Source organism: Pavona decussata, unplaced genomic scaffold (genome assembly GCF_977016875.1).
Source record: "Pavona decussata unplaced genomic scaffold, jaPavDecu1.1 SCAFFOLD_58, whole genome shotgun sequence".
Classification (NCBI taxonomy): domain Eukaryota; kingdom Metazoa; phylum Cnidaria; class Anthozoa; order Scleractinia; family Agariciidae; genus Pavona; species Pavona decussata.
Genome location: NW_028145480.1, coordinates 3,509,124 through 3,535,579, shown reverse-complemented (window position 1 = coordinate 3,535,579; position 26,456 = coordinate 3,509,124). Strand labels below are relative to the sequence as shown.

The following is a 26,456-nucleotide window of genomic DNA, read 5'->3' as shown; positions in this document are numbered from 1 at the left end:
TAAATTTACCTATTTGGTATAAATAAATGTCAGAGAATTTTAAAATCTCCTGTTCTTTAAAAAGAACACCGGTATGAGCATCAAAAGAAACTTTTGATATTATTCTAATTATCTTCTTTTGCAGAACAATAATCCGATTTAAATTAGACTGATACGTTGATCCCCACACAGAAACACAATAAATTAAGTAAGGGTAAACTAGACTATAGTACAAGGAACGTAAGGAGGTTTTGGGGAGGCAAAAACTAGACTTATAAATAATACCTATTGATTTTGATATTTTTCTAGAAACACTAAGAATGTGAGGCTTCCATGACAAATGCTCATCGAGGATAACACCTAAAAATACTGTTTCTTTCACACGTTTAATTGCATTGTTGTCAATTTGAATAGATATATCAAGTGTTTGCCTCCTTTGGGGTGGTCTAAAAACCATAAAATTTGATTTTTTAAAGTTAATGGACAGTTTGTTTGCTCGACACCAATGAGTTAATTTAAGCATTTCAGAATTCAAGATTCCAGGAAGCAAGTTAAAATCTTTGTGGGAGAAAAATATGTTTGTATCATCTGCAAAAAGAATAAAGTCCACGACCTTCGACACGTTACACAGATCATTTATATAGAGTAGGAAAAGTAGGGGACCTAGTATAGAACCCTGAGGCACCCCGCACTTAATTTCGCAAGACTCCGACCTAACGCCATTAAATTCCACATATTGTTGTCTATTGCTTAGATAGCTTTCGAACCATCTAAGTGGAGTGCCACGAACACCATAATGCTCTAATTTCGAAATCAAAATGTTATGATCAACGGTGTCAAAGGCCTTGGACAAGTCTATAAAAATACCAACTGTGCATTCCTTATTGTCAATGGCGGAAGAGATTTTGTCATATAAACAAGCAAGAGCATAAGCGGTGGAGTGATGCTTGCGAAAACCATACTGATTGTCAGAGAGAATGTTATGATTATTAAGAAACATTAAAAGACGATTGTACATTACTCTCTCTAGGATTTTAGAGAATGCTGGTAAAACAGACACCGGTCGGTAGTTCGTAAATATATCCTGCTCACCAGATTTAAATAAAGGAATAACTCGAGCAATTTTTAATTGTTTTGGTACAATTCCAGAAGTGATGGATAAGTTAATTATGCATGTAAGAGGTGAAATAATTAAATCGATAGATTCTTTAATTAGGTTCATAGAAATGTTGTCATAACCTACAGCAGTACCTGAACGACAAGTGCTACATATTTCAATAATTTCTTGCTCATTTACAGCATCTAGAAATATTGAATTAACTAGTTTTGGAGGTAAAAAAGAATTGTGCGACTTTTCTGATACAGGAATTTTGCTAGCTAAATTGGGGCCAATATTAGTAAAATATTTACAAAAGAAATTAGCTATATCTTTTGGATTGGAAATTTCTCGAGAATCTGCCCTAAATATAGATGGCAAGCTACGCTTTCCTTTATTTCTATTAAGGATTTCATTTAGAACTTTCCAGGTAGCCTTGACATTTGATTTTAATTTTTCAATTTGTTTTTCATAATATAAACGTTTAGCAACTCGAAGAGAATGAGTAAGTTTGTTTTTGTACGACTTATATGCATTTTCATTGGAAGAGTTAGGGTTATTAAGAAAAGACTGATATAACATATTTTTCTTCCTTATGGATTTAGCCAGTCCTTTAGTAAACCAAGGCTTACAAAGATTGAACCGTTTCGCTTTCATTTTTTTGAGTGGAAAACATTTATCATAAACTGTAGTATACTTTCCAACAAAGAGTTCATAAGCGCAGGAAGGATCATTTAAACCAGGCATTTCAGTCCAGTTTATCTTACCTAACTCGTCTTTAAATACACTTAGATTATGCGCATTTTTTTCACGAAAAAATACGCATTTATTCTTATCACTGGTAGTATTATTATACAAAATAAGTGAAAATATCGGTAAATGGTCAGATATGTCATTGAGAAAAAGACCGCTTATTGAGGGACGAAGTGGATCGTTCGTGAAAATATTATCTATTAACGAAGCTTTGTTCGCCGTAATTCTAGTGGGACGTGTTGTTAGTGGAAAAAACATCCTAGAGTACAACAAATCTAAGAAATCACTTGTCGCTTTATGACAATGATGGTTAATTAGATTTAAATTCCAGTCACCCATTAAAAATACAAGCTTATTTTCCTTGGAAATTTTCCCAAGTACTAGATCCAAGTCAGACAGAAATTCATGTAACTTCGAGTCGGGTGGTCGATAGATAATGCCGACAATTATGTTCTTTACTTTTGTCCTATTAATTTCAACAAACAAGGATTCAGCAGATTTGTCCCCAGGGAATGCTAGATCATGACGTTCTTTGTAATTTAAATGCTCACAAATGTAAAGGCCAACACCTCCACCAATGCGATCAACTCTAGGTTTATGCAAAAAATTGTAACCCGCTATATCGGAAAAATGATAACAATCATCAAGCCAAGTCTCAGAAATCCCAATGATAGGAAATTTCACTACAAGTTGGCCTAGAAAATTTGTAAGCTTATCAAATTTATTATTTAAACTACGAATGTTCATATGAAGGAACGAAAGGCTAGATTCAAGGGTACTGCATTTTAAATTTAGGCGACTTTGGTTTTCGGCTAACATGTTTTTGAAGCTATCTTCAGTATAGTATTCACAGCTATTGTTTTTTAAATAAAAATTCATATCTGGATCATTGTCTTTACAAAGACTGAAATTTTTATAGGATTCACATAACAAAGGATTAAACTTTAACTGAGCTAATCTATCAGGATCAAAATTGATGGTACCGCCATTCATAAATTCAATGAGAGTTAGCCGAAATTCATCATCGTCCAAATTATAAAATGGCATGGATGATAAACTAGTCATCTGATTTATCGCGAATGACTAAGCGATCGAGTACAAAATAGGCAATTTTACCCGCCTGCTTAGCAGCTTTAAACTTCTCAAGGTGAGCCTCCCGCTTTTTCAGAGTTGCGAACGCGATATCCTCACTGATGTGTAATCCAACGGGCTTTTCTTTCCGAGCTTTTCTTAGAACTTGCTCACGTTGCTTCCAGTCACGAAGACGGCACACTATTGTGCGTGGCTCATTTGCGTTGGCACTGCCTCTCTTCTTCCGTCGCTCCACACGATGAGCTCTCTCAATGTCCACATCCAAATCAAGTTTAGCTTTGATGGCATGTTTAACTTTCGATTCAACTTCATCCCAATTCTCCTTTTCACCTTCGGCAATTCCTTTAATACGGATATTATTTCTCCTCGACTGGTTTTCTAGATACTCCGCTTTTAGCTCTTGTTGAGCCAGGTCTGAATTTAACTGATCGAAAACTGGATTCCTATCTAAATATATCGGTTGCAACCCCATTTAACCAACGTTTTTTTAATGCAGAAAGTAGCTTACCGAATACCGATATTACCAAAAGACTGACAAACCTTGAGAACAAACCTGCGGACCACGAACTGCTTTTGGTGGAAAATAATCGTACTATAGTGGAGACAAATCAAAAGTGGCAAGTGTTAAAAGACAGGTGGAGGCTACCCAAGAGACTAAACGGACAACGGAGAGGCGGATGGAGTCCATTGAAGACACACTGGCTCTTAGTTATGTCTTCTTGGCTGATTTAGAAGAGCACGTTAGACAACAGGGGTTTTTAAGCTATGACGGCCAGTTAATATGGAAGATCACTGAATATGTACGAAGACGAAACGAAGCCATCAGTGGTCAGCAGGTGTCCTTCTACAGCCCATGCCTCTACACCGGTCGCTAAAGATACAAGATGTGCGCACGGATTTATCTGAACGGAGATGGCATGGGAAAAGGAAGGCACAAATCCGTTTTCTTTGTTGTCATGCGCGGCCAGTATGATGCATTACTCCGCTGGCCATTCAGACAAAAGGTCACGTTCATGTTGATGGATCAGGATAACGTGGAATACGTGATCGACGCGTTTAGTCCTGATACAAGCAGCTCCTCCTTCCAGAGGCCGAGAAGAGAGACCAACATCGCCAGTGGCTGCGCCATATTCTCCTTTTTGACTGAATTGAATAACCACGCTTATGTTAGTATTTTTTGTTTTATTTTCATGTCATCTTTAGTGGTTGTCGTACTTTTTCATTTAATGTTGATTTTTTAGAATTTAGTGTATCCTGTAGAGAGGGATAAGCTGTTGACGACTACTTTCGTTGTCGATGTCACAAGAACCACAGTAGCAAGTATTATGGTAAGAACTCATTGGCGAAAGCGATTCTAAATCAACTGTAGTCAAATATAATACTAGAAATACGTGGCTTGCAATTCAACGCGAGGCTAGGGCTGTGTGGACAGTTGAGTTGAAGTGAAGGAATGTGTTAAGGCAGCTAGAAAGTATGAATTGTCCCGTTCTTTATGATAGTGATTGAGAGGATACAAGAATTGCGAGAACACAGTGAGAGGTTCGCCCCCTGAGAGAGAAAACTGGCCTCCTATCTAAATATATCGGTTGAATACCCATTTAACCAACGTGTTTTTAATGCGGAAAGTAGCTTACCGAATACCGATATTACCAGAAGACTGACGAACCTTGAGAACAAACCTGCGGACCACGAAGTGCTTTTGGTGGAAAATAATCGTACTACGGTGGAGACAAGTCTAAAGTGGCAATCGTAAAAGACAAGTGGAGGCTACCCAAGAGACTACACGGAGAACGGAGGGGCGGATGGAGTCCATTGAACACACCCTGGCTCTCAGAAATGCCTTCTTGGCTGATTTACAAGAGGACGTTAGACAACAGGAATTTTCAAGCTATAACGGCCAGTTAATATGGAAGATCACTGAATATGTACGAAGACGAAACGAAGCCGTTAGTGGTCAGCAGGTGTCTTTCTGCAGCCCATGCTTCTACACCGGTCGCCATGGATACAAGATGTGCTCACGGATTTATCTGAACGGAGAAGGAAAGCACAAATTCGTTTTCTTTGTTGTCATGCGCGGCCAGTATGATACATTACTCAGCTGGCCATTCAGACAGAAGGACACGTTCATGTTGATGGTTTAGGATTACGTGGAACTCGTGCTAGACGCCTTCAGGCCTGATCCAAGCACTTCATCCTTCCAGAGGCCGAAACGAAAGACCAACATCGCCAGTGGGTGCCCCATGCATGTTCTGCTCTTTGACTGAATTGAATAACCACGCCTAATAAGTATTTCTTGTTTTATTTTCATGTCATCTTTAGTGGTTGTCGTACTTTTTCATTTGATGTTGATTTTTTTAGAATTTAGTTATCCTGTAGAGAGGGATAAGCTGTTGATAACTTGTAGAAAGTATTATGGTCAGAACTCAGTGGCAAAAGCGATTGTGAATCAACTGTAGTCAAATGTAATACTAGAAATACGTGACTTGCAAATCACGCGAGGCTTGGGCTGTGTGGACAGTTGATTTGAAGTGAGGGAATGTGTCAAGGCAGCTAGAAAGTATGAATTGTCTCGTTCTTTATGATACTGAATGGGAGGATAGAAATATTGCGTGAATACAGTGAGAGGATCACCTCCTTAGAGAGAAAACTGGCCTCCTATCTAAATATATCGGTTGCAACCCCATTTAACCAACGTGTTTTTAATGCGGAAAGTAGCTTACCGAATACCGATATTACCAGAAGACTGACGAACCTTGAGAACAAACCTGCGGACCACGAACTGCTTTTGGTGGAAAATAATCGTACCACGGTGGAGACGAGTCGAGAAGTGGCAAATGTTAAAAGACAAGTGGAGACTACCCATGAGACTACACGGAGAACGGAGAGGTGGATGGAGTCCATTGAACACACACTGGCTCTCAGAAATGTTACCTGGGCTGATTTAGAAGAGTACGTTAGACAACAGGAATTTTCAAGCTATGACGGCCAGTTAATATGGAAGATCACTGAATATGTACGAAGACGAAACGAAGCCGTCAGTGGTCAGCAGGTGTCTTTCTACAGTCCGTGCTTCTTTACTAGTCGCTATGGTAACAAGATGTGCGCACGGATTTATCTGAACGGAGATGGCATGGGACGAGGAACGCACATCTCCGTTTTCTTTGTTGTCATGCGCGGCCAGTATGATGCATTACTCCGCTGGCCATTCAGACAGAAGGTCACGTTCATGTTGATGGATCAGGATAACGTGGAACACGTGATCGACGCCTTCAGGCCTGATCCAAGCAGCTCATCCTTTCAGAGGCCGAGAAGAGAGACCAACATCGCCAGTGGGTGCCCCATGTTCTGCTCTTTGACGGAATTGAATAACCACGCTTATGTTAGTATTTTTTGTTTTATTTTCATGTCATCTTTAGTGGTTGTCGTACTTTTTCATTTATTGTTGATTTTTTAGAATTTAGTGTATCCTGTAGAGAGCGATAAGTTGTTGATACCTTCCTTCGTTGTCGATGTCACAAGAACCACAGTAGAAAGTATTATGGTCACAAGGCAGTGGCAAAAGCGATTGTGAATCAACTGTGCTGGTGAAATGTAATACTAGAAATACGTTACGCGCAAATCAACGCGAGGCTAGGGCTGTGTGGACAGTCGATTTGAAGTGAAGGAAATAATTAATGTGTTAAGGCAGCTAGAAAGTATGAATTGTCTCGTTCTTTATGATAGTGATTGAGAGGTTAGTGTGCCCTATGAATAGCCCGACCCTTGTGCAAGTTGTGTGATCACACCCACTCTGTGCGTTGTCATCCCTACAGACTGTAGGGATGCAACATTAGAAATGTGATTGGGGGGTAGGGGAGTGGGGGGGGGGGGGGAGTCCATAAACAAGAAAAAAAATCGTGCAAAACCAAAATGTTATGAAAAAGAATCCTCGAGTTGACCTCCTTTTTGACTTCCTGGTGTTTATTTTGTGGTTTAAAGCATGACGTAGGATTCATTGAACAACCGATGTTTTAACCATTTTATTTTCCATCCGACACCACCACTGCAAATAGCGTGAACCGTTTTTACCTGACAACGGCAAAATAGTGTTATCAGTTTCTACATGACCGAAAGTAAAACGTGACAGAGAATGGTTTGTCTTACGACTATTTCAAGTAAAGTTTTTGGATCAAAGCTTACGGCCTAAGTGGATGGACGGCAGGTGATATGGGTGATTTATTATAAAAATTTTGCAAACTCAAATATGGCTCACCCCTGCAGAAGTTAAATCATAGAGGCAAGTGTTTTTTTTGTTTTGTTTTTTTTTTTGTTTTTTTTCGATCATCAGATGTCAGACTCTGTAGTTCTTTACGCATTATTTATCCATACATGATGTTTCCATCCATTCCGACTCACTGGAAGAGCCTGGCGGATCATCAGTTTTGGCGGCGGTAATATAGCACCCTACCCTCCCTTCCTAGGTGTGATGTTAGTCTATAGCAGAGCCCCCTCCCCCCTCCCCCCGCTCCCAGTATTTTAGTAAGTTTAGTTAAAGGCTGGTATCCATTTATTCAGCTGGCTAGATAGGACGGTGCCTCCTTTTGCTACTGCGCATGCGTTCTGTGCATGATCCGAGAAGCTCTGATTTCTTAAGGACGGTACCTGCTAATATTCAAAGGTATTTTTGCGCGGTTTATAAATATGGGGGAAAAGAAGATCTAAGCAAGTGTTCAGTGAAATCCAAAAAGAAAAATGGGGGTAACCACCCATTTTTTAGAGATAATTAAGTTTCAAGTTGGAAAAAAAATCGATACATTTTTACGTATTTCAAAGCTTTTTAGAAATGTTGTTGATTAATTGTGACGCATGTCTCATTTGAACAGGAAAGCCTCCAATATTTGGTGGATACTCGCTCGGTTTAGGTTCAACGTGTTGGTAGTGCATTAGCGCATAACGCCTTTGAGAGTAAAAATATATGCTTTTCCCGAAAATCATCCATAGATTGCTGGACTTTCTTTTCTAGACTTTGCTACCCCCCTCCCCCAACCCCCTCCTCCAAGTCAATGAACACAGATAAAACGGTGATGGTTCTCACGTTTTATTAGTTGTCCACATGACGGTTAATTTATTTTCTGCATGCATATTATATGATAGTCTTTGTAAATTGTGGCAACGTTGTCACTTTAAACAGGCTTGCATTGTCAGAACTTTGCTTGATAACACTGGCCTTACTTGCAAAGTTTTTCCTGTCCTAATAATATCGCAATCTCCTGTTTACAGCTTTGAACTATAATCCATCTAAAATTATTTTTCATACCATTTCTTTATATTATGTTTTAACGTTTTGTTGTCTATCTGGTTATACTGGAATATTTCACAACTAGATAGAAGTTTTTCATCGTTGCTGTATTTACAGAGATCTTTTAGTTGGGATGCTCCGTTGGTGTCTTTCGAGTGATCTTGGCTGCAATGTTCTCGCCTTCAGACACCTAAGTTAAAAGTAAATAAATGAATAAATAAATAGATGTCATCAGAACGTAGATTTTTTTGGTACTATTAATTCCACTATGATGTGTCATTCTTTTCACCCTATCACATAAACGTGTTTTCCAGCGGATAATATCTCCAGAAGTTGTAAGGTTTCATGATTGAAAATTATACGAGGTTTTCATCTCACTTTTGAAAATGTTTTTTAAAAAACTAATTTTCAGCTAAATGTAAAGAAAACTAAGCCTGAGAAAACACTGAAGTGCAAACTTTTTTCGGAAAAATTTTTATTGATTGGTAAGTAAACTGGATTCAAAGTTTACACTAACCCTGGCATGGTAAGCTTAATCGTCTTATGAACTACGGAGGCCCGGTGTGCAAAGCCCAATTCGGACGTCGTGTTACTTCCGTACCGAAGTTGCAATTAGTTTCTTAGAACTTGCAGTTAGTTTGGACTGTAACACCGCCGCAGTAAAACCCTGATTCACGCATCGTGTCAGGGTCGCACCAACTTCAAGATTTACTGACGACATTGGCATAATAATTCTCCTCGTAACTTTTCCCGCGAAAATACATTTATATAACTTATGAATTTGGTTCCACACGGCAGAAACGTATAGCAAGGAAGAGCTTGTGGAACTACGTTTCATCCAGACGCTGTGCCTCTGCTGTGCTTTGGCGAGTCAGAAGCACAGCATATGGAATAACTTTCCTCCCGATACTCAAACCTATGTTGCAATCTCGTGACGCGAGGTCTTCTTACGAACTTGTTGTTGTTGTTGTTTATATTTTTGCGTCTATTTACCGTGGATTCCTGGGCTGTGCCTACGCACCCACTGCCTTGGACATCTGGTGACACCACAAACGGAGGGGGTCGTCTTCTGGAAGTCAAGAAAAAGTATAAATAAGACTTAAATAAGGCCATATGCTGTTTGCTTCTATTGTTCTTGTTTTTTGTTAACTTAGTTTTGTTGTTGTTGTTGTTTCGTTATTTTGCTTAGGTTTGTTTGGATTTTACCCGTTTCTTTTGTTGTATACTGCTGCGAGAATTTAATGTATGTTACAATATGATGTAAAGGGAGGTAACAAATATATTTGCTGTCATTAAAGCCATTAAAGTAGCTGTGTTGTTCCCTGTGTTGTACATTGCAAATAATAAATAATAATAATAATAATAATAATAATAATAATAACAATAATAATAATAAATATAAAACTTATATTGCGCATGTGCAATAGAAATATTTTCATATGCGCATAACAGCAATAAGATCAAATTAATAAATCGGTTAAAAGCTATCATAAAAATGTATAAGTAAATCAATTAAAAGCTATCTTAAAAGAGTATGTTTTGAGAGCTTGTTTAAAGTGTACCCAACCCACCAAATTTTTTTCGCTTAAATAAATCTTTGCACCTGTTCGAAACGCATTGAGCCTTTTTGCAACCAAATTTTGACTTTTATAGGCTGTAAAAGTTACGAAATCTAGCCACTAGCCATCATCTGTCCCATGACCGAGCTAGTAAGGGGCATGAGTCTATTCCTTACGTGACGTCACAAACTGCTTTGCATGCATTTTCACAAAGACTTAATACAATGCAAATCAGTTTGTTACGTCAAGTAAGGAATAGACCCATGACCCTTTCTAGCTCGGTCATGGGACAGATGATGGCTAGATTTCGTAATTTTTAGAGCCTTTGAAAAGTCAGGATTTGGTTGAAAAAGGCGCCAAATAGCGCAATATGTTTCAAACAGGTGCAAAGTTTTATTTAAGAGAAAAAAAAATTGGGGGGCTAGGTGCACTTTAAAAGAGGCTAGTTTCGGAGCAGCCGACTGGAAGGCTCGGTCATATAAAGCAACTTTTTTGAGCAAAAAAAATTACACTGTGAAATGTTATCAAGTGTATCACTGGTTTTATAACCTAAATTCTACAAATGCAAAGGGGAAAGTTCAACGCATTATAAGAGAAAAAGTCCGTTTATATATCTACTATAACTAAGGCCTTCCTTGAGCCCATACTTTTTCCACTTAGACCTAGCTATTTTTATTACTTACATGAAAGGCGAGTGACTGCTGTCCTCTGTACACTGCTGGCCTTTCTCAGGTTGGGAAATCGCCTTTGGGGACAACAGTAATTGTTTTTATTTATTTATTTACTTTTACGAAGTCAATCAGATGATAGAAAGTGAACGAAAATATTCTAGAGTTGGCTTCTCATGATGATGTTAATTTGAGGTTTTAGAATCATCGCAAAAATTTAGATTAAAGCTGGGAACGTGGTCAGTCCTGAAATAACGTGTCCAGTATATTCATTATTCAACACATTGTAGCACTGCCCAAATATGGTCATGGTGCATTGAATAATCCGCGTCCGTACTCAACAGATGTACTGTGATATAGGTAATTTCGTTTGTCAAAAGCGGCTTTTGTGAAGGAAACAATTTCAAACTGTGCTCAACTAAACAGCTTTTAAACGGTGTGAATGGGGCATAAGAATATTACTTATTCCCTCAAGATAAAATGGTAGATCATGCCTGTTGCATGGTCAGTCCAGCTTCTTGTTAGCTTCACTTTATATCACTACATAGATAGAGAAAAGCAATGTGCAGTATTTTTTTTTGTCGAAGAAAAAAATATGCCTTTGTTATATCGAACGTTCAACTCATTGTAGATCAGGGGGTTTTGTCAGTGACAAAAGCATAAGCATGCGTAGAATCTATTAAAGAGAAGCTAAAATCAACAGCTTATGGAGTTAAATATTTGCTTTTCTTACGGATTTCGCCTTCCTTACCCTTTCCAAGCTTGACGGGATGCCGTTGTTGTAAGAAGCCATTTCTTGAAGAAAAAAATTGAAAATGCCATCAAATACAAGAAGGTGTGCATCAACTTCTGGATTCTCTCTTTACCTCTTCTAAACGTACTAACGTACTTTTATCTTGAACGGGGATTGGTAACCTATTAAGAGTCCTAAGGGGGCGCGACCAAAATGAGTAAAAACCTCAGGTGTTTCAACGAACGCGAACGCCAAAGGGTAGTATTATGGTGGCCCATGGGTGTCACGGCACAAACATAAACTCTCAGTGCACCCACGAAAAGTTTACGCAACAAACATAAACTTCGCGGCACCAACAATAACTTCACGGCAAAAACGAAATCTTAACGGCACAAAAAAAAAAAAATCACGACACAAACATATAACGGCGGAGGTGATTTTCGCGGCGGAAGTTATGATGTTACATCGGTCTTACACGAGCGGTTCCTCAGTCGCTCGATTTATGGCGGAATCGGTGGAACCCGATGACAACTTTGATTGGGAGAAGAAGAAAGAAAGAAAGCCTCATTCGTTATCTTTTTCAAGAGGCTTTGAGTACAAAGAAATTCCTTTGTTTCTACTGAAGAACCATAACATTGAAATGAGCCTAAGCACCTTAAAACGACGAATCGAAAGTTGTCCTGGGTGAGAACGACCCGACTACAACATCCATGAGGTGAGGGCATCTATCTAAACTACTGTCAACGGTCATGAATCTTTACAAGAATACAGGTCTTTGTAAAGATCAACGACTGTTGATAATATTTTGGATAGATGCCTTCACCTCATCCATGTTGTAGTCGGGTCGTATTTTCCTATTAAGACAACTTAAACAACTTTTGATTCGTCGATTTAAGGTGCTTAGGCTCATTTCAATGTTATCGCTCTTCGGTAGAAGCAAAAGCATTTATGTAGTTATGAGACGTAACTGACTCCAAGACGTTTATCACAGTTACAGTGAAATATCCAATAAACGCTTAAATATATCCAAAAAAAATATAAATAAATATATCCAATAAATGTGTTACTGGCTGGCCACTGAGGTATTTGAATTTAGAAATCAACACAGCGGAAGGTTCTTTTGAAGTATCCGGTTGAAATTCTGAATAGGTCGCAGCGATTACCAGTCAAATAAAGATCATTAAGACACTATGAACGTTGTTCAAAAATACGAATCAAACAAGGATTGAACGCTTGACGATTTAGTGTAAAACGCGCCGTTCTTCAGAAACCACATTAGAAATTCGAATGAGCGAGAGCGGACCGTTTGGTTTACACGAGGTGACTTTGAAATGGTTTTTAGTGCTAAATACCGGTTCATGTTATTGGTATGTAACTACAAAATATGCTCTTATGTTGTGTTGTAATGGAGTAAAAGTAAACGCACCTTAAATCCGAGGAAATGCAGTTTACCAATTTGACGGTGTTCGTGCGTTTTTCTCGTTGGAGGACCACGTGTTGACTCAACTCTCAGGACTGCAAGAATGGTTTGTTTTTGAAGCAAAATGTAACATAAATACAGAAATATTTATTTCACAAATGGAAAATTCAACTTACCTTTCCCTTGGCGCTAGATACAACGAAAAATGAACTCTTATGGGCTGAAGAGTTCTCTTTCCCTTTCCCTCTCCAACCAGCGCATGTCATTCAGGACGTTAATTGGAATTGAGCAGCTGCTTATGTTGGCCGGTTGCCACCGCGCAAGAAGTCGTGGGAACGGCTTATGAATCTCCTGGCTTTGGTCTCTTAAAATGGCGACTGCTGACTGTTCGATCCATTTCTCCTCTAGTTTGAATAGACCTGCTTGTCTTTAAAGGTTGTGGTTTCATATGGTTCTTTAGAGCGGTAGCATCCATGAGTTCCTGCAAGTTCTGTTCTCCAGCTATCTCAACAGCTAAAACATTCGTCACTGGTATATTCTGACTGCTTTCCCTGACTTCTCTATCAACTTGTGGTTGCTATGCTTCAGTGACACAATCCACTGATGCTATGGAATCCAAAAGAAATGTATGTTTCGGAAACCCTCGTGACAAACAATGGGCACAGGCTCTCCACGTCGAGAAAACTAGTGCTGATACTTACAGTCTTGTTTACCGGACTTTTTTTTTCTCATAACCGCGCAAAGGTATCGTCACACAGTCGAAAACCTTTACTTTGTGATTTCAGCTCATGGCCAGCCGGGAACTTACCCATTGCAGAATGTTTCAAATGTTTTGTCGGTATGATCGGTGCGTTTAATTTTGTTGAAAATTTCTCTATTTCTGTGTCGTTTCGTCATGATGACATCAGCATTGTATCAGGCCATAATTTTGGCTTTTCCCACTGTTGTGTAGCGTCTTTTTAGTTTCCAATGTTGACTAAGTACTTGCAAATATCAACAGACGTTTGTGATATGGTTTGTCAGAAGGGAAATCTATTTCAGTAATCGATTTGCAATTTCAAATACTTCATTTGACTTCAACAAAGCTATCTGCCTGGGCAGATCGTGGTTCAGTCAAGCGTTCATCATTAAAGTTTGTCTTAACGACCCAGCTTATTACAGCAAGTTGAAAATCAGTGTCATTTGTGTGCCAATCATTGGAAAAACATATTCACTGTTGCTAAGCAGGCTGCCGTTTATTGATTTCACTGTTTCTAGATGACATAGGGGTCATTTATGAAATACATTAATATTCATATTTCCCTTAACCCATTCTTCACTTAACGGATAGAAAGAAACCAGAAGAAATTTCTCACCTCCCATTTCTCAAGAAACGAGGCAAGAGATGACATGACCTTCAACATGAATGTTGAAATAGAATAATCCGTCCATATTCGAGAACATTTGTCGTCAGTCCTAGTTGCTTTTTGTTCTGTATTGTTCTTGACAAAGGTTGACGGTGACCTCGTCACAAGTGACCAACGTCTAGTTTCTCTTTTGATTGTCAATAGATTGCGAAGTATACGGGAAGGGCGAATATTCGACATCATCAACCAAGCAAAATGCTTATAATATCTCACTTGAAGCTCAACTAATTTCCAATTAGTGTTTATTGATCAAGTTCATTGATAACACACACAAAAAAAAAAACGTACAAGCGTGACCGAATTGTTAAAACATGGCAAGAAATTTCGGACATGATTTTTCGCGCGGCTTGTATGGAGGTTCCTTGATAATGGTTTAAACCGCTGTCAAAACTTTTGTGACACGGGCTCATGGTCAAGCTACAGATTGATGGGTAAAACATCGCAATGTTTACGCTTAAATAAAGGCTGCTGACCCGAACGACTGTCTGTATTTCTAAAAGCGATCGAAAGCGAAAAAATCTGTCTTTCGAACGAGATATTTTGTAGAAACTTGGATGATATTGCAAATCGAAGATTAGATTTCAGCCGTGGGATGTTTACTGGAATTAAGCACGTTTTTACCTCTGGATAAGGCGATGTGAAAATAAACTCTTTGGAACTGAAAGGTTCTCTTTCCAACCAGCGCATGTCATTCAAAGCAACGATGTGAAATGTGAAATGTATTTCGATCTGAAAGTAAGTGCCTTCGAGTTCACGAAAGAGATAGAAATTAACATTGTATGGCCCTTTGGAACGGAGTATCACACAAACCTTTTAAAGAAAATTTGGTCATTGTCCATCTTACTGCCTCAACGGATACAGCTTGTGAGGTAATTAAAGCAAATTTACTTGAAGCCTTGAAGGAACAGCAGTACTAATCGAATCATATAGAAACCGGGGCATGCGAATGTTTTGAGGACAGCTTTTTCAGTTTCCGATTTTTATTCTTTTCCTAGTCAATTCTCTGTAATATGAGATACCCTGATATTTCCTAAGTGTCAACTCTTCATGCGCATGCCCGCCTCGTCGTTTCGAGACAAGCTAGTGTGAGCTTTTCCTGTGAACTATCCATTTAAGTCTTGTCAATGGGCCTTTTGTACTAACTGGTCATATGGTAAAAAATCCGCCACACTGGATGACAAAAAACCGTGGCATCCTCCACTGGGACATCGAGAACAAAGGAAAGTCAAGCTTGACAGGTTGGAATTCCTTTGTGTTCGAATCTACTACATTCTTTTGCCACCCAGTATGGTGGATTTTGTACCATGTGACCAGTTAGTGCTAAAGGCCCATTTAAACTAGCTCTCGTCATAGTCCATTAGGGTACAAAATAAATAAGCGCACAAAACACCATAACTTGGCTAATATCGGGAAGATATGTGTGAAGTTCTGCCGCTTACTAAATCTTGCGTTTGTGACTCACCAGTGATGCTTTATGCCGGAATTTGACATATTAAACAAGTGTCAAATGAGGTTGCGTCCTCATGTTCTCCTTAGAATCTTACGATGTTTTGCTCGACCTCTGAATGTTTATTGCTACATTTTCTCCAAGCGGTTTGTTGTTCGCCAAAAGACCATACTCAGGAAGTGATAGAGTTTTCAGTCCTCACAATTTATTCGTTATGCCTACATGGAAAGTCAACCTTTTTCATCAAGTGTACAATATATATGCATTTTTAAATGTATCTGCGTAACGATTATTTATATCTTTGACTACCATGCCTTAAAAACCATTCTTCACACGCATTCGTTTTAATACCACGTTTTACATTCAGAAAAGAAAGCTATAAATACTTGCTATGTATAAAAACTTTTTTAGCTTGATATATACAGTGTTTTTTTTTTCTTTTTTGCTGGACCGCTAACAGTGCCGCGGTGGATGTTAATCCGCTCCTTCAGTCGGAGTGTTTCTTGAGGTTGTTATGGCAATGTTTTCAGCCGTTGCATACGCCTGAATTGGGAAAAAGGGAAAAACATTATACACACCACTCTTTGTCAGCTATTTTTATTTCACTTTGGAAAGATTAAGAGACTTTTGCATTAATAAAAGCCTGAAACTAACGCTTTCAATTTGTTAAGAAGTCTACTGCAAAAAAGTATTAACAAGTTTCTTTGGGATAAATTCTTCGGGCACTGCTCTTGTCTTTTTCAGTGTCGCCTTACTTTCTTTGAATATTCACAATCGGTTGTCCCCGTGTTGGTCAAGAAACAAGTCATCTTTTAGCAAGCGTTCCCCTGAATACTGGAAAATCCTAATGACATAGCCCCTTAACGACTAGATGTGTATTTTACGTCTTGCAGTGACAAATCTGTAAATGAATAAAAATTACCTGGCTATTGATTGTCATCACCAAGGAACGTAACCCGGCCGATCTCCTGAAAAAAATAATGATTTTAGAAAGATTTTGCACTGGCTTCATTTAGTTCTTTGAAGACGGCTTATCTTGTGCTGACAGGGTCTTACTATAAAGTATAAGCTCACTCCAGTCATGGCTTACAAACCTCAAAAAGGAGGGAGCCTTTCTTATCAGTATCCACCAAACTAGTGACCTGTATCACTTGACATGCAGTAGAAGTAACAGATATTGTCCAGTCACATACTCGATTCAGCTTTATACTAAACTTTATACTGAACCTGATTTCAGCAGAGTGGAGGATTTGTCGGCCGTTCAATTACCATAAGCTGCAAGTTCGTTTCTTTTGTCACCATAAAGCTTAGATATTTTCGTTACTTACATGATTTGATGGTGAAGGTGGTTGCTTTCGGTGCACATCACAATTTTCTTCCCCTTCTCGGAGTAGCCAGTTCGAGGAACATCCTGTTGGAAAATTTATAATAAAGTTTACAACAATGGAAACACACAGTCAATGTACCATGTTTGTGAACTGAACTGTAAACTTGGTCATTTTGGAACGTTCCAATTACGTAGGCACAAAATTCAAGAGTGTCACCAAGGGGAAAACATTTTGTTCCAACATTTGTGCCGCTGTTTATGAAGTAATTTTCATCTACCAGTGGGACCTAAGATGCTCAAACAAATACAAACAACAAAAACAAAAGTCCCTGGCTGTGGGTATCGTTATTGCTAGCAATGCGCATTGTGGGGCTTTCTACATCAGTGTACAAATGCTGCGGGAGGGCATTGAAACGTCAGAGTCGACAGTTTGGTCTTAGAGCTCATAAAAGCTATCCCTCTTAAAAGTGGGTACTGGATTTGTTAGGTAATTGAAGACGATATCTTGCGGCATTTAACTGTGTTTTGTTTAATCATCCTTACAGAGCTGGCGTTGCCTAGTTCCAAACTCGGTATGATGTCATCACTTTCAAGCAGACGTTCGAGAAACTTCCGTTGGTCCTGGTCAGCCATTTCTTGAAGGCAAACTGAAATGACATGAAAAACAAAAGGGTGCGTGTTTCAACTTCCTCAATTGTTCTTAAAGAGCTTTTAAACATCTTTACCGTTTAAGTGGAGTTTTAGCCTTAAAACGAAACAAGGATTCTTAAAAGTTGGGCTTCGACAAGTGTGTCAGAAATATCCTGCTATGGTTTCTGGGTTCAGAAATTGGCTATTACAAAGACGCAATATTTATTTGGGTAGAAGAATAAGTATATTTGCTCTCTACATTCAATATAAACAAATTTTCGGTCTGTACAGATTCTTAGCTGCGCAGACCGTGACAGTAAATTAACGAGCATGCGCATTGTGTTATTCAGCCTGGTAAATTATTCCATGTGCTCAGTTTTGCTTGGCCATCTTTCTGACAGAGTTTGGCCATAGAGCTGGCTGCGTTGCACTTGAAAAGCAATCAGTATATACTGTCTAACAACAAACAACGTTATTTCTGCCTCTGCTTAATGATGTTACAGTACTAGCAATCTATCTTTTCCCTGTGTAATTTGAATTGAGTGTCACCGTTCTGTGATCAGTAGTCGCGAAGCACGTACTAGGTGTAAAAAACATCTTAACTTGTTTGTGTTTTGCCAGGTTTTGAAGAAAAGTTTTCTTTCTGGTGACTAACTTCTAAATGGTTTATTCAGTGCATTCTGTATTTTATCAATGTCTATAAAATCTGTAATGTGGGTCAAAACAAATAAATTTCGTTCCTTCTTTCCTTTGCAGGGCCGCCATATTAAAACAACTTGCGACAATTGTCCCCTACAAGAGTCAGTTATAACAACCAGGACAAGGTCTCTGATACCGAGCTTCAATAAGAAGTGAACGATCGAACGTCCCTTTCTTTAAGTGATTGCATTTAACCATGTTGGTCTTCCGTAACAAAATAGTTTCAACGTAACGGTTTACGACACAAGCTGGAGTACCTCACTAAAGTACAAAATAGTTTCAACTTAACAGTTTACGACACAAGCTGCGGTGCTTCACTAAATTTTTACTGATTTTAATCTACATGAGGTTAGGATGGACTAGAAAGGTCCTTCAGTAATCGGCCATGTTTCTGCAACGCTTTCATGAAACGGTAGTGACGCGTCTAAAGAATGACGTGTTAGTTATAAAAGGCGAAGGCTGATTTTCCTAACACTGCAACTATTACAGAGTACTGAGTACAGAAGATAAATCTAGCGGTTCTTTCTCTCTGTTCATACAGACATGTAATCAGTAAATAAAAGATCGAAAGGCGATTGATCATGAGGTGATGTGTAAAATTCTGAGGCTCTACGTAAAGCGTGCTTGTCCGATTGGCACCAAATTTAATTCGAGAGTAAACTACTAATTCCCTCGACATTAAGCCAAATCGTTTAGTTATTAAATATCTAGTAAATCGTGGTTGGTCTATCAACGGACAACATGTTGTATGTCCACAATGCGCCAGGCGAGGGAACAAACAGTTTAAAACGAAAGGAGTTTTACTCTTTCTTCGCTCCCGCTTTTTGGCAAGATATTTGGCGCGTGCGGAACTATTTCTTCTCGAGCACGTGCTGTTCCATTTTAGAGGCATTTAATTGAAACGAGAAGGGACGCATCTTCGAGCTAAACAACACATCGCAAGTAAAATTTCAACTTACCTTTTTCCAGTAGTGAGATATTCGCAACCCTTGTGTTAGTGTCCAAGCATTTTTTTTTCTTCATTTTGACCAACAATAGCGACGGCTGTTTGATGCTTATTGGCCTCATACAGCTGCTCCTCAGTGTTAATGGATGGTAGCTGCGTCTGCGCTTCTTGTGCACAATCGTACTTAAAAATTCCATGACCCTACGCATAATGGCGGCTGTGATTTTTATAGAACAATGACTCTTGTAAATCGAGTGGACGCGCATGGATTTGTTCTCGCTGTTGACTTTTTCTGGGTTCCCCGCAGTTGCTTAAAGTAACATTGTCGAGTTTCTGTAAGTTGTTGTCCCATGTTGGCCGTGGCAGGGTTTATGGAATTCCCACAGAAATGTTGCGCCAAGCTTTCTTTAACCTAAGAGGTCGTTGCATTCTTTAAAATTCCTTCGTAACATTTCCTTTTTCAGATGTCGTCCGTCTTGCTGTGGAATTGAAGCAAACAATTCTAAACATAAGAAACTTTAAATGAACAATCGACAAAACGCTGGGATACTCACAGAACGGAACACATGTTTCTCTAATTTCCTTGCTTTTCGGTTGAAAAACACTTACTTTACCATGAAATGACCAAACGAACGACCGATATTCGGGCATTCTGATCATTTGTTATGTTTGAACCGCTTCGGCGATGCTTTCGATTTGTGGAAAAATTCCCCTTCTATTTCAATCTTTGACATGATCAGGTGACGTCAACAACCAGCAGACATAAAAGTTTTCCCTTAATTTTTCCTATATTGTCCAGCTCGTTTAACATACTGCTGACGAATTCTGAAGTGTAAATTTAAAAAGACGTTTGCACAATTTGTTTTGATATAGAAGAAAATTTAATTGAAGTGCGTCAAGTGATGTGCCCAGACCTGTTATAACCTTGTTCGGTCAACCGTTTTATATCTAAAACTCCGTGAGCTAAAAATGCTTATCGTAGCAAGTTCAAAATCAATGTCTGTCAGTGTGTCAGTCACGTATAATTCTCCGGTTGTTAGGCAGTCGGCTGTTGTTTGTTGATTGTACTGTCTAGAGGTCATTTAAAATACATTTGTTCTTATCAGATGCAATGTTTATTAGACGTATAGAAAGAAAATAGAGGAAGTTTCTTTAACTCCCTTAACTAAGAGTCGATAAACCATGAACGAGACTATAGAATTGTCTATGTGCGAGAACATTCCGATTCGCTGTCCCAGTTGCCGCTTGAATGTAATCCATCTTTGTTCTTTGCTGTTCTTCAGTTTACCGACGATGAACTTTGAGCACAATTAGTGATCAAATGCTAATTTCTCTCAACAGCATCAATAGCCTGCTAAACCAAGAGAGTGGAGAATATATGACGTCATCAAACAAGCGAAATGCTAAAGATGAACCGCATTGTGTTTGATTAGTTCTCAAACTTCTCAACAATACTGAAGTTAAGACAAAGAAATTCATGACCTTGAGCGATAATTTGATCTCGATATATAATAAATAAACATTAGCTTGATAATGGATTCCATGATTTTCATCTTGGCTCAAACGAACGGTTTAGATTCTGAGACAGTTCCCTGCAACAAGGGAGATTCAACCACTTTTTATTAAGTCTACCGACTTAATTTGTTCCCTTGCAATGGATTTTTGGATCCAATCGAAACTTAGTCCTGTGTACTTCAAATTTCCCTTCGTAATAATGCGTACTGGCCGGGAGTAAGACTTTGCAACCAAACGAAGAGTCTAAACCAGTGTGAAGTGGAAATAGGACTGTCCTGGGAACCTAAACGGCTTCAGGGAAGTTGACGCCAACACTTTATCATACCACTATCTGCAACCTATTCCCTCGCGTGAACGTTACAGGACTCCGAGACTTGATCGTGTCGTCTAGCCAGTCGTTATCTTCAAAAAGGCGTCTCGTGTGAACACAAGTCAGAACTTGTCACTGGGACTTAATCATGCTGTGTAACTAGTCCCATAACTTTACTCTGAGGTTCATTAAAGGAAAACTTTGAGTAAGAACGTACGTAAAAGTTACTCCAGCAAAAACAAAACTACATAAAAATTTATGTACTACAGTGAAGCGGGAGTTACAGATGGATGAAGACATCGTCACTTACCAAAATATTTACTTCCTACGCTAATAACGCAGACAAAGAAAATAAAAGATGATTACAATTACTTAAAGGATAACGTTTTAATAAAAAAAAATTTTTGTTAAATATCTATTTTTTGTTAGAAATCTACTACTTATTTGCAAAACGGCCGCCATTTTACCAAATTCCAAGGCAGCTTAGGATTATTGTATGACATTCATCCCTGCTCTACGGAGTCAAGTACCCCGTATTGTTCACACGAGGAGACTGCAAGCAGTAAATCTAGATGAATATGACGATGTCTTCATCCATCTGTGACCTCGGCTTCACTGCAATGCAGCCACGGATGGATGAAGACATCGTCACTGGTCAAAATATTTACTGCAGTGCATAAATATTATGTAGTTTTCTTTTTGCTGGAGTAACTTTTACGTACGTTCTTACTCGACGTTTTTCCTTAACGAACCTCAGTGACCCAAATTGTCAAGCTTTATGGAGGATTTCAAATGGCGCCGATCAAAGCGAAATCACAGACTTTGAGACATGGCCCTGGGGTGTGAGATATATCAAAACAAATGTCATTTTCATTTCTATACGTCACATTTCAAGCGTAACGTAAGTATAAGTCATGGATCATAAATGTTGAAAGAACTCGAAATGAGTTGGTCTTCCTTTTTGTAGCATTAACCCGGATATGGGAAAATTCAAGGCCAAACGCACTCACTTCCGTCAAAAACTCGTGCAATTTTCTTCACTGAACGAAAACGCTTATTTATTTAAAATTCAACTTGAGCAATCTCCTGCTGATCATTTATAATACGAGCCATTTTGTTCCCTTGGATCTTAGCCTGCGAGCAAGCTCTCTTTTAGGTCAGCCGCGGAAGGATAGCGCGAGCGGCGAGAGGATTGGGTCGGGTGCATGTTGATTTAATTGGTATCATCATGAGCCCGCGAGATACCCACTCTCGCCTCCAGAGCTCTTCTGCGCATGACCGGCGGGGAGAGAAGAGCTCTGGGGCTGGGGAACCCTGGGACCTATACCGCTTCTGATTGGTTTACGGCTGAAACAATAAAAACAAAGGAGACTTTTGACTGATTGGTTAAACCCTTCCCTAGAGCCCAGGTTCCGATTATGGGCGCGCTAACGAAAACATTATAAGCAAACATGGCGGCCGAAATAAGGATTTCTTCTTCATGCGTATTCTTTAATCACGATGGCGGAAATAATGGCAAGGATCTTTTTAAGCGCAAGGAAACTTTTAGTGCAGAATTGTTCGCTTTTGGGAGCGATCGAATTTTTCTTCCGCGACATCTGACTCGATGTATTGCGAGCACAAGCATACACACTGTCACACTGGGCTGGACGAATTTTTTTGTCGTAAATATTGCAACAGAAGTAAATGGTGATTGACCATATCTATACAAAGGTCTGAGAAAATTCAGCCGTGGCTCTACCAATCGAGGAGGAAAGGTAACTTCAATTCTTTTAATTAAGCTGTATGTGAAATTATTTCAGATCAGTTTGAGTTTGTTTAAGTAAGAATGATTTTCTAAAAGGGACCGGCAGTATTTCATCGAGTTTCTATGCAATTTTAATTTAGGCTTTGTTTAAGAGGGATACACGCAGAAATCGTTTGATTGCTGGCTCATCCAAGGTAGATAGGTTTCTAATTCACTACCCTTGCATCCAATAAAGCCGTTTTTTGGTTTTTATGTAAATTCAACAAGCCCTTTACCTTATTTCATTAATACGTTACTACGATCTGACCATGGAACGAATTGACCGTAAACCGTTGTAATATTCAGAGCCAATACTGGAAAATAAGTTACTTAGTTCCATGCAACTAATGATTTACAAGTCAAGGTCCTGCCCTTTTGCTTAGTTTGATATGAAAATTGTATAATGTTTTCATGTGTTTATAAAAGGAAAAAGGTGAAACATGGGCATTTGAAAAATTCCCCTCAACCACAGCAACTCTCACTAGATCTTTTATTTTAAAACCGTTATTTTTCAGGTGAAAAATTCAAAGAAGTGACAAGGTTACAAGAGGCCACTCAGACTTCTTGTGAAAACAACAAGGACACATCAATTCATGAGCCCAAGGAATTTTTATAGTTTCATTCCAAACATACCTGGAGGTGTGTGTGTGTGTGTGGGGGGGGGGGGGGGGGTGGGGGTGGGGGGTTACTCAAGTGTATTGGTGAAAGAGAATTTGAATGCATGGGGCAAAATGACCAAAACTAATCCACTAGCCTAGTAGACATAACCCCGAAACTTTATTATTCATCATGTTGGAAGGTTTAAGCAGACTGCAGTCATCTTTGCAAAATGGGAACCAAATCTTTTTTGCTCAGGAATACCAGCACTGGGAATGGGTTAGCTCTTAAACTTGAGATTACAAAGATCGATACAGAACACATACACATCAAAATCTTTTGTGTATGCCTGTTTTTTTTTTTCTTCTTATAAATATGAAAATGAATATTATAAGTCTAATAACATTCAGTGGAAATGTTTTTGTAATCTCATCATTTGAATGCAATTTGTTTAAGAGAAATTAATTGTTCAACCATAAATCCAAGAACACCAAGGTAGTGGCTTTTTTTTTTATAAATCCTGAAAGGTGACCTTCTACCAACAAAATTTCACCAGAAAATTTCTCAACAATGAGTCCATTGCAGTTATACACAGCATTTTTTGCCAGTTCCTAACAATACACCTGGGCAGAGAGAGTCAATGCTGAAGTGAATTTTCAACACTTCAGGGACAGACCTAGCCTCAAACCATCAACACTTTGATTTTTTCATCAAAAGCCCAGGTGAGGAAGGTTTTTATGGCTTGCACTCAATATCAGAAGTCCGATTCATTTAAAAATAACAAATTAACATTCGTCTACTTTTGGTTGCAAGTACTGGTGTTGCCATTTGGTAGATAATTTGAAGTTGTGTTAAAAATAAACCTCAGGTTCCTAGGTTCCAGCATTCTTGTGTGTCAGCCTCCCACAAACTCCCCTGTGTTTTTATTTTAATGGAAATCCTTACCATTGTAGTGGCCTTTATAAGTTTGTTGAACAGACAATAACATGGAATTATGTTTAAATTATCTTCTTAATAATTTTAATAAATTTCTATATGGAGTTTACAAAAATGCTGCGGTATAAAGAGATGCATAATTTGATTTATTAAACAACTTAAACATAGTAAGAGGGCACATGAGTTACCACCATGATTTGTCAGTTTAGCATATTTTTAAACTAAATTTGTTGTTAAACTTCAAGGGCTGTGCCTTTCTAAAAAAGATTTTAGATGTTTGTGACATTTGGTGTAGAAAAAGAAGTCTCACAGAAGGCCATCTCTGAAGCCTTTTTTCTCTGAAGTAATTATTAGCTATGTTTTTATATCGTCTCAACATAAAATATTAGATTTCTCTGGCCCTGAAGGGGACAAATGGTTTGAAAGACAGCACTACCTCTAAATGCCATGTGAATTGATACAGAGAAAGACTTGCCAGGGTTTTTTTGTTTTACAAGGCACATTCAAATACACCTTTCACAGTTGTATGTATGTGCAAAGATTGCAAATAATTATGTAGAGATTTTTAAAACAGTCCTAGAGTTGTAACCAGAACAGATATATATCTTCCATAGATAAGTAGAGACCTGTATTATAATGCTTTATAATAAGTGGTCATGGTCAATGTAGAAGGCATAGAAAGTTGTATTTTAGATTAGTTTTTTTTTACATTTTAGATTGTATTTTAGAGAGTTAGGTGTCCCCTATTAGCAGTGGGGAAATCCGCACTGCTAGATTTTACTCGACAGGTTAATTAAGTTTTTAATTAATTTGTTTACCTACATTCCAATGCCCCAAACATGTCATTGTAAATGATACTGATACCTTTTTCAAAAAACGTGTGCAGTCAATGTGAGGAAAATTAGTTTTCGCCAATTCATGATCTGATTAGCCTAATTTTTTAGTTTGTAATATGACCACTGCATTTACCCATGTTCGCACGCCTTGCCACTTGTAAGTTTATTTTGTTGTGGTCATTTCATTCTTCAGTAATTGATCGTTTCTCTGCCAAAAGCGACTGCTGTACCACAAATTAGTTGAAGAATATTTCGGCCCCAGAGTGTTTAAAAGGCAAAAAGATTTTCGTTCTCTCGCTGAAAATTACTTAGTAACCGAAGAAACAAATGATGGAAAAAACACAACCACAACTACTTTTTGAACTCTGCAATACTGTATTAAGAGTGTCATGTTAAATTAGGGAAAAGAGATAAGATACGTGTACATGTAACACAGTGTTTCATGCCGGGGAAATAAAATAATTGTTGTTCTATGGATGAGTAATTTCTACCTGGGCAGCTTCTGGCTGTTATAGCCAGCCCTTCAGACTCCATTTAAAGTTACTAAACTCCACTTGTTATTCCATGTGTATGTCCACCTTACCCTGGACATTTTGCAGAATGTCAAAAATAACCCCCCACCCCCAAACCATTGATTTCCAAAGTGGGGGTGAAATCATTCAAGAATCCAAGAGGGTGAATCCAACACAAAGCCATCTCCAAAGGGGTATCTCAGAGATCCGAGGAGATCTTTGCTTGAAACTGGATTCTGAAGGGGGATAATTTTTTCCTTCTTAAGGGGTCTTACAAGCATAACAACTATTAATTATTTAATACTTCAATAGGGGGCGGGGGATGCGGATATAAAATGGAATGGCCCAAAGCAACAACTTCGGGCAATAGAACAAAGAGAAGCACCAACCAGTCATCCACTAAATGCGCCTCATCTACGACAATACAGCGTACGGTTTCTGAAATGTGGAGGTCTTGAGCGTGGATTTGGTTGTATTCTCGATAACAAACTCTGGGTGAGAAAAAACGGGTTGTAGTTTGCCTTCCCGAGCTTGCAAAATCGCCAAATCATTTGTCTTTTTGGCCAACTTTGCTGATCTGGTTGCGCATCAGCGCATTTAGTGGCGATATGACGATTGTGGTGCTTCTCCCTTTCGCGGGAGGTTGTCCGGCTTCAATGAAGTCGAAGACATCACTCAGCAAGTGAAAGACAAGGGACTTTCCAAATCCCGTTGGTAAAATACCTAATACATCATTCTTACGACAAACTACAGCATCAATTATTTCCTTTTGTTCGGGCTTTAACTGAAAGTCACAGTCTCTACCATCCTTTGCTAAAGCGAACTCTTTTGCTCTGCTCAAGGCCGCCATTTTGTTTTGGAAGAGCCGAGCATGCGCTGTGAGGTCCAGTTAGCCAAATTTTGGCTACGCGTGCGCAGAGTTTCCCAGAGA

The 26,456-nt window shown here is 38.7% G+C and overlaps 3 protein-coding genes, 1 long non-coding RNA gene and 1 pseudogene across 24 annotated transcripts in view; 2 read left to right on the top strand and 3 right to left on the bottom strand.

The window, feature by feature from the left end:
• LOC146479723 (uncharacterized) overlaps positions 1 to 18,662 on the top strand; it is a 199,417-nt gene extending 180,755 nt beyond the window's left edge. For 9 of the 11 annotated variants that reach the window (XR_014864888.1, XR_014864889.1, XR_014864887.1 and 6 more), the window contains 2 exons: positions 17,304 to 17,430; positions 18,145 to 18,662. This is a non-coding gene — a long non-coding RNA (uncharacterized LOC146479723). Of the gene's footprint in view, positions 1 to 8,610; positions 9,265 to 11,160; positions 11,261 to 17,303; positions 17,431 to 18,144 lie in introns of those variants that run through there. The other 2 variants (XR_014864883.1, XR_014864892.1) reach the window with 2 other exon arrangements.
• On the bottom strand, positions 547 to 3,392 carry LOC146479726 (uncharacterized). Its single transcript, XM_085110301.1, has one exon. It carries the CDS (start codon positions 3,390 to 3,392, stop codon positions 2,886 to 2,888), a length of 507 nt encoding a protein of 168 aa, XP_084966427.1. The 3' UTR covers positions 547 to 2,885.
• Positions 5,435 to 6,763, top strand: LOC146479725 (TNF receptor-associated factor 2 pseudogene; annotated as a pseudogene).
• Positions 7,985 to 15,470, bottom strand: LOC146479724 (uncharacterized). Of its 9 annotated transcripts, XM_085110619.1 has the most exons (6): positions 12,755 to 15,470; positions 12,585 to 12,673; positions 11,159 to 11,220; positions 10,441 to 10,502; positions 9,192 to 9,264; positions 7,985 to 8,388 (listed from the first exon to the last, which is right to left on the bottom strand). In XM_085110619.1, exons 3-6 carry the CDS (start codon positions 11,216 to 11,218, stop codon positions 8,323 to 8,325), a joined length of 261 nt encoding a protein of 86 aa, XP_084966745.1. In that variant the 5' UTR covers positions 11,219 to 11,220; positions 12,585 to 12,673; positions 12,755 to 15,470; the 3' UTR covers positions 7,985 to 8,322. The 9 variants fall into 9 exon arrangements, with proteins under 9 accessions (XP_084966745.1, XP_084966748.1, XP_084966739.1 ...); XM_085110622.1 differs by lacking the exon at positions 12,585 to 12,673 and having other exon boundaries at positions 9,192 to 9,267; positions 11,177 to 11,220; XM_085110613.1 differs by lacking the exon at positions 7,985 to 8,388 and having other exon boundaries at positions 9,033 to 9,264.
• Positions 15,618 to 26,456, bottom strand: LOC146479722 (uncharacterized). Of its 3 annotated transcripts, none has more exons than XM_085110583.1 (6): positions 25,915 to 26,456; positions 19,047 to 19,512; positions 17,302 to 17,405; positions 16,760 to 16,842; positions 16,354 to 16,399; positions 15,618 to 15,974 (listed from the first exon to the last, which is right to left on the bottom strand). In XM_085110583.1, the coding sequence occupies exons 2-6, from the start codon at positions 19,297 to 19,299 to the stop codon at positions 15,906 to 15,908; spliced, it is 555 nt and encodes a 184-aa protein (XP_084966709.1). In that variant the 5' UTR covers positions 19,300 to 19,512; positions 25,915 to 26,456; the 3' UTR covers positions 15,618 to 15,905. The 3 variants fall into 3 exon arrangements, with proteins under 3 accessions (XP_084966709.1, XP_084966707.1, XP_084966708.1); XM_085110581.1 differs by lacking the exon at positions 25,915 to 26,456 and adding an exon at positions 19,588 to 20,536; XM_085110582.1 differs by lacking the exon at positions 25,915 to 26,456 and adding an exon at positions 19,643 to 20,536.